Here is a 7,245-nt window from a genome sequence, read left to right on the forward strand (position 1 = left end):
CAGATCATCTCTCTGGAAGGCAGTTAAAAGACTTGCAGCATCTGTTGCCTCTGGGAGGGTAAGTAACTTGCCTGAAAACCCTTAGGGGTTTAAAATTATGAAAGATAAGTACCAGCCATCTATTTTAAAGAAAAAAATATAGTAAGTGAGCAAAAGCCCTCTGAGAAGGCTTTTGGCCTCTGTGCTTAACCCTTGGGTGTCCTGAGTCACATAGGAAAGGGATCTGGTGGCAGAGAAGTCCTACACCTAACACGAACTCATCGCCTTCTCTCTCTCCATCTCCGTGGGATTTTCTCATATTGGGTCACCCCGACCTTCAGCATCTGACCACAAGAGGGACATTGTTTAGAGATCCCAAGCCGGGTATGAGAGGCAGAGCTCAGCTTGGAACGGAGTAAATAGTGGGCAAAGCACTTCAAAGTGAGGGCTGTTCATTTGCATCTCAGTAGTCCTCTTGGAAGCTACTGGAGCCATGAATGAGGGGGGGCTGCATATTAAATAAACAGGGTCTCAGTCTTTCCACATGAACAATCTCAAATATTGGCCTGGGCAGGTCACTGGGCCCTGCTGATCTGTTCCAGGCTGGTTCACAAAGTGGGCAAAGCCATGTCTCCTGTCTCAGCTCATTGCTGAGTTTTCAAACACAGAAGGCAAGCAGGGCACTGACTGCCTATCCTGAAAAAGTCCTGGATCCTCTCAGGATGGCCTCCGATGAAGCCTGCATCCAATCTACCTCAAGAAAAACAACGCTTTGTAGAGGGACAAATGGTCTCAGAGGTTTCTATAGAAGATACTAGCAGAGATACTCTTATCTCTTATCTCTGCTAGTATCCTAGTGATAAGCACCCTAGTTAAGACAGCCACCATTCAGTCCATTGCACAGTCACCCACTTCAAAGACTGGGTGATGGTACCTCACTTGACCTGATGAAGCCAGAACTGATCCTCCCAGAGAATAAAGAACCAGCTGCCAGTCCACAGATTGACAATGTGAAGCCGAGGTGGAAATGGCTCCCTCAGAGCCTACGAGGCCATGGACATCTGACCTGAGAAGCCAGACTCCAGCAAGCTTTAACCCCTCTGGTCAGGAATCACTGAGGAATGTACTGAAAACCCAATCTTTTCCCTGAAACAACCATCTACACCCCACAGGGCGGGCAGGCAGGGGGAACAAGCCTGGGCTTGCCAAGGACCAGCACCCATGTGTCCTAGCACCTAGAAGCCATCTGTTAGCCCTATATTCCCCCTTAAAAGATCACTATGTGCCCTGGCACCAAGGTGGCTAGCAAGAAGTGACCTTGGAACGGGAGACCAAAGCTTCAGGGGACCACCTATAGCTAAAACCAACAGACCCAGTTACCTGAGAACAGACTGGGGCTCACCAGACTGAGGCAGGAGCTTACCAGGTACCTGCCTTTCTCACAGAGTTTTGTAATAAAATATAGGGACTGTTTGGCTTTGCCCTGACGTTGGTTATGCTGGTTGTGGTAGAAGGAAAGACACACTTGGCCATGGTGACCCCATTCCAGGTACTCACAGGCTAAGGAGGTAACGCTAGCTGGCAAGGTAGGGGGTAGGAGATGCTGGTCAGCCTCAGGTTCCTCAGGTTCTGGCAGTCCAGGCTGACCACTCTGTGCATGGTAGGTCACCTGGACCTGCAGGGGTGCTGGTAGACCCTTGGCCTTGTCAGGGCTGCCTGAGTCCTTTGGCTCCTGAGACTGCAGCGCAGGCCAGATCCTCTCACGCCGCCACTGAATTAGCGCTACCCGGTCACGAATGGACTTGGCCACAATCTTCACATCACTCTCATGGAAAAATCCAGAATCAATCTGCAAAGGTAGACACACGGTCAAGCATCTTGGGGATCAGCCATCTTGCACGCACCTCTTACACACACATACACACCCTACTGCCTAAGATTACCCTACTGTCTACCGTCGTTCTCAGGACTCCTCAGGTCCCTTATGAGTGCCGACTCCCAATGCCTTTGAAGTTTACAGGCTCCAGCTGCGGGGTGCCAGTTCATGCCCAGCAAATATTCACTGACCTCATAAACACTGACCTGGGAAGAGGAGACTCATTTGGTCATTGGAAAGCAGTATGGGGACCATATGGGCCTGGCAAAACCCTAAACCCCCTCCGCCAACAGAGTATTCCACGATCTCCAGGAAACACAATGAGCTCACTGGGAATATCTGTGGCAAAGTCCCTTCCTGAGACACAGGTCCCTACTAAGGCTCTGTTAGCTGGACTACAGGGCCTGATAGCGACTGGTGAAGAGTCGGGATTGGGTTCCTTCCCTTCATGAAGACCTCAGTTCTAGAGAGATTGAGTGGGGATGCTGGAGAGAGAACTCAATGAAGACGAGCGTTGTTGACCTCACAAGGAATTCCAGCTCCAGGGGATCCAACACCCTCTTCTGGACTCTGGGGGCACTGCACACATGTGTGTATTACCACTACTGCCACCACCCCGCCCCTATACACATAAACTAAAAATAAATCTTTTTTAAAAGAAAGAAAAAATAGATTTTTTTTTTAAAGACAAGGTTTCACTGTATATCCCTAGCTATGTTGACCAGGCTGACTTTGAACTCAGAGATCCACCCGCCTCTGCTTCCTGAGAGCTGGGATTAAAGATGTGCACTCCTATGCCCAACAAGAAAAATAAATTTTAAAAGAGACTAGGTGGACTCTTGACCAGAACATTGCAGGGTAGGGAAACAGGGGTGTCCTAGTGTGGGAACTGGGCAATACAAAAAACACGTGTGATGGGCAGCACAGTCAGAGGGCGGTGCCTGTGTGAGACAGCCAGGCTCCTCCCACACAGAAAGGCAGGAATATGGAATAGACCCATGGTACTGCTTGGTCCCCGCACTATCAGTGAGACAGTCATGGATGAACCTAGAGGCACACGATGGCACTTGTGTATGAACATGCAGATAACATGTCCCTGTCAAGTGTGTCTACCCTAAGGGCCCAGTAACAACATCCACAATCCTGAGAGGCCACGGGAAACCAGAGCTGCCCCTGGCACAGTAGCTCAGGGCTGGGCAGGTCAAGGAAGACGAGCCAACTGCCTGGACATGCTCAGGAAAGGACAGGGACGTGCAAAGTGTCATGGGAGCTGGTACTGGGGCAAATCTAGGACATGGGAACATCAGAATGAGCAACACAGTGATGCTGTAAAGGGCATTCCTGCAAATCCCAGCACACGGTTTGCACAAACAGTTTGCAGACCACCTGTGGGAGCAAGAAGGACATCTATCCTATGGAATAGGTAGGGAAGTACGGAGGGTCTCACTCACCCCTTCTGTTTGTTTCTTTCATTTCTTTCTTTCTTTCCACAACTGTCTCTTTGCATGTCCCTACACCTCCTACACCTCTTTTCTCTCAGGCATTACTGCTCAGGGTGAAGCCACATCATGAGTTGCCCTCTCTGGAGACCCACCAGCAGGGAACTCTGCTACACGGGCCACAAGCCCTGGCTGACACCTGACTGTGCCTCATGAGAGGCCCTAAGCCACCCGCTCCCCCCAGACTGAGGACTGCATAGGCTGGAGAACTCTGAGCAGTAAAGCTGGGGTAGTCTGCTGTGAGGTTGTCAACATCTAAGCAGAAGTGTACTGTGTTCCTTCAGAGCAAGTATCCTCCACAACAGAGTGGACAGAAGCATGTGCCCCCAGGCAGGCTGCAGTGACAAAGATTCCTAGGATGTATCATCTACCCCAGGGGGCATCTGAGTTCTTCCCAAGTGTCAGGCCACAGAAGGTAGGGGACTGCAGAGCTGAGGAGCCCCGTAATAGTGGCCCAACATTTGGACACCAAAGATCTGTGCAGCCCGGGGAAGGGATGGTAGTGGCGTGTTGATGACATTTAGGTTCGGAACACAGGAAAACCCCTCCTTCATAGGAAACAACAGGCAGGAATGCACTCGGGGTGATGGGCACTAAGCAGCAGCTCACTCTCAAACAGTACATGGTAGAAGTGGGAGTCCTCCCAGGGAGCTGGTCCAGATCATCTCAAAGCAGTTTATTTTGAAAGACAACTGTGCTGGTGGGAGAGATTCCCCATGAAAATGTCCCAGGTGCAAGCCTCTCTGACCCCAGCATCGGCATAAGCAGTCTGGGTATGTGGCCAAGGAAAGGGTTCAAAGAGGGGAGGCCAGAGGACACAGAATCCTCTGTGGTATCGCCTACTCTCAGGGCCTGTGGTTCAGCCGCCATCTTCCCAACAACAGGACAGTCCACACCGCCAGAGATGAGACTCCAGAGGAGACCAGATGAGGGGTCTTCTGTCCTTAGAACCACAGCAGCCTCTTTCCAGGGACTTCAAGTCCGACCACAGAGACCTTTGTGAGGCAGCTGGGGCTGGACAGGCTAGAATGACCAACGTCAGTTGTGATCCAGAGTGAGTGGCCCAAGGCAGGTGTAGTAACTGTTGCTGATCCCTGGAGCAGGCCTACAAAGGCGGCCAGGGCAGGAAGCATGCCATCCGTAAAGTCCCAAGCAGCCTCAGTTCACATTAAAGACAGGTGGCCACTCTTACGATTTTGTAGGATGCTTGCTCTGAGGTTCCATGCCTCTACTGGGCAAGGACTACCTGACCAGGGTTGGCAAAGAGAACACCCCTCACATATGCCACAGTTATTTCCATTTTCTGCAACACTTCCGTCACCCCTAGGATGGGCCTAGCTGCCTCTTGCCCAGTACCCCGAGAACCTGCCATGAGGACCTACATCCCCACCCTATAACATACCTTCATCTTCATCCCCCTCCTGGTGGCTCCAGGAGGTCTCATCTGGATTCTAGGGTGCCTGTGGCACCTCACACTTGTGTAGCCTCCAGAGTCTAGGATCTTAGCCAGACTCAAGTGTTGCTAACTGGTGACTCTCTCTGCAGCCCAGGAAGGGACTGGTGGCCTGGACAGTAATGACCTTAGGGTTTTAAATACGCAGAATGAAGAAGGGCAAAACTGGAACCTTGACAAGTTTCCTAGGGTCCAGGACCCATCCTAAGGCCCAGTAAGAGCATGGCAGAGCTAGGAGATGGGCCATGTGTGGCTGTTCACAAAACAGAGTCCTCACATGGAGAATGTAGAGCTTTTAATTTGCAACATGTGGCAACAAGGCTTGTCAGAATGGGGATACACATTGATTATTATTACTATTATTATTATTACATTATTTGTTGAGACAAGGTTTCTCTGTGTAGTCCTGGTTGTTTTGGTACCTGCTCTGTAGACCAGGCTGGTCTCAAATTCAGAGATCCACCCGCCTCTGCCTCCCAAGTGCTGGGATTAAAGGTGTGTACCACCACCTCCTGGCATTTATTATTATTAAGTTGATACAAGACATGTCCTTTCTACATGGATGCCCTTTTTATAGATGCCATGCCTTATAACAGAAAGAAAACATAGTTTGAGGCAGGAGAAGGAGATAAGGTGTGGGAGGGGAGAAGATTCACGAGAAGGTGCTGGGCCCAGGGACTTCCCTGGAACTAATACAGGAACATAGCCTGGGACTTCAGCCAAAAGGCAAGGACCAGCTAAGGTGACTGACCCACAGTAGCCCTACCCTGTGGGAAGTCTTGTCCTCCACCCGATGACAAGCAGAGACAGGATAGAGCCTTGGGTGTCAACTGCTTCGGAAGCAGTGAAGCAGCATCCAGACAGGGTGCACAGGGTTCACCTGGGTTTAGGACACTGTCTTTCAGGGAACTGAATACAAATGAGAAGCTGAGGTCTGGGTGAAGCCCAGACACTCAGAATCTACCTGCTGGGGAGCCTGGGCATCATCCGGGAAGAACCATCCACGCTGGAATCAATTACACTGAGCCCAACAGCCCCTTATCACACTGTAGATATCCCTGTAGCCCCTGGTCCAAGGCTCTGCTCCCAGATACCTCATGCCCTGCCTGGCCCAGTCCAGAGCAGGCAGAAGCACATTTGTAATGCAGTGCTGGCCTCATCTATGAAGGCAAGCATGTTATTTTACCTAAAGAGACTCTGTCATATTGAAACTACAATGACCAATTATGATCCCCGTTCTTACTCTGGTGGCCTCAACAGACATTCCTTGCAAGGCCAAAACAGTGTGGTTTCCCCAGGATTTCTTCCTTCGACACACACAGGAGACTCTCCCTCCAATCCTTCCCACGTCTATCATTCCCAGGCCAGTACCAAGGGCCAGCACAGTGTCCACAGTAAGCTCTCAGGAAGTAGCTGACACTTAACTCCAGCTGCCACACTGTCTGTAGGGGCATGCCACTTCACACAAGGCTTACTGTTCTTAATAAAAAGCATGGAATGACAGCTGTTAGCATCAGTGAATAGAAACGTGTGCTGGTAGCCAGCTGAATGTATATACTCTTGACAACTGAATTGGAAAAACACAGTGTACCATATCTAGCTACTATTGGCTACCACTGTGAGCCACGGAAGACCCCCCAAGAAGCATGGAGCTAAAGAGTCCTGTGAGATGTGTTCACAGTAGAAGTTCTTCTGCCTGGAATGGGATCAGAGGCAAGCTTTGAGAAAGTGGGTTGGCCTGGTCACAGGGGTGATTGCTCTGTGCATCTTGAGATGATGGTACAGCCTGCCCCGAAGAAGCCAGCCTAGACTTCAGCTCAGCAATAATGCATCACATCCATCCTCATCCTTACTACACCACATAGCTGCTGCACAGGGAGATACAGCCCTGTCTAGCACACTGGCAGCCCTGGAGGTCTGTTTTCCCTCCAGAAGCTGGAAATGAGACCCTGCACTCAGTTGTACTTCAGAAGGCCACATCAAGAGGGTTCACCAGGAGCACTCCAGCCTGCGGCTGTGGCACTAGGACCTAAGCTCATCCTGAGTGTCTCCTTTCCACCCCTGGAGTCACGGATGCCGAGGCCCTGCTGCCAGGCCATTTCTCCTTCCTGCACTGACCTCTGTACAAAAACTAAACCCACCATGTACCCTGGGCCACATGCTGTAGAAATGTAGTCTTAAGGCAGAGTGGACACAAGACCCATGGAGCCCCTCTCGTCTGTCTGAGCACTCACACACTCCAAGGAAATCGACCTCACACGCGCCCACGTCTCCTGACAGGAGAAACAAGGAACCCATCATTCTGTGACTTGAGACTTTAAGTTTTCAATAGATGTGCTCTGTTCAGTAGAAAGCTCATTTAGGAGCTGGGCATAGTGGTGCAAGACTATAATCCCAGTTGCTTGGGGACTTGAGACAGGTGGATCAAAAGTTCAAGG

At 50.7% G+C, this 7,245-nt stretch overlaps 1 protein-coding gene across 1 annotated transcript in view; it reads right to left on the bottom strand.

Moving 5' to 3' along the window:
- The window catches only part of Wnk2 (WNK lysine deficient protein kinase 2), a gene marked incomplete at its 5' end in the record, with an annotated part of 108,348 nt that overhangs the window by 45,240 nt on the left and 55,863 nt on the right, over positions 1-7,245 (bottom strand). The window contains one exon of the mRNA XM_013349139.2: positions 1,537-1,828. Within this exon, the coding sequence (XP_013204593.2) occupies positions 1,537-1,828 (292 nt within the window). The remainder of the gene's footprint in view (positions 1-1,536; positions 1,829-7,245) is intronic.

Source organism: Microtus ochrogaster, chromosome 16, assembly GCF_000317375.1.
Source record: "Microtus ochrogaster isolate Prairie Vole_2 chromosome 16, MicOch1.0, whole genome shotgun sequence".
NCBI lineage: Eukaryota > Metazoa > Chordata > Mammalia > Rodentia > Cricetidae > Microtus > Microtus ochrogaster.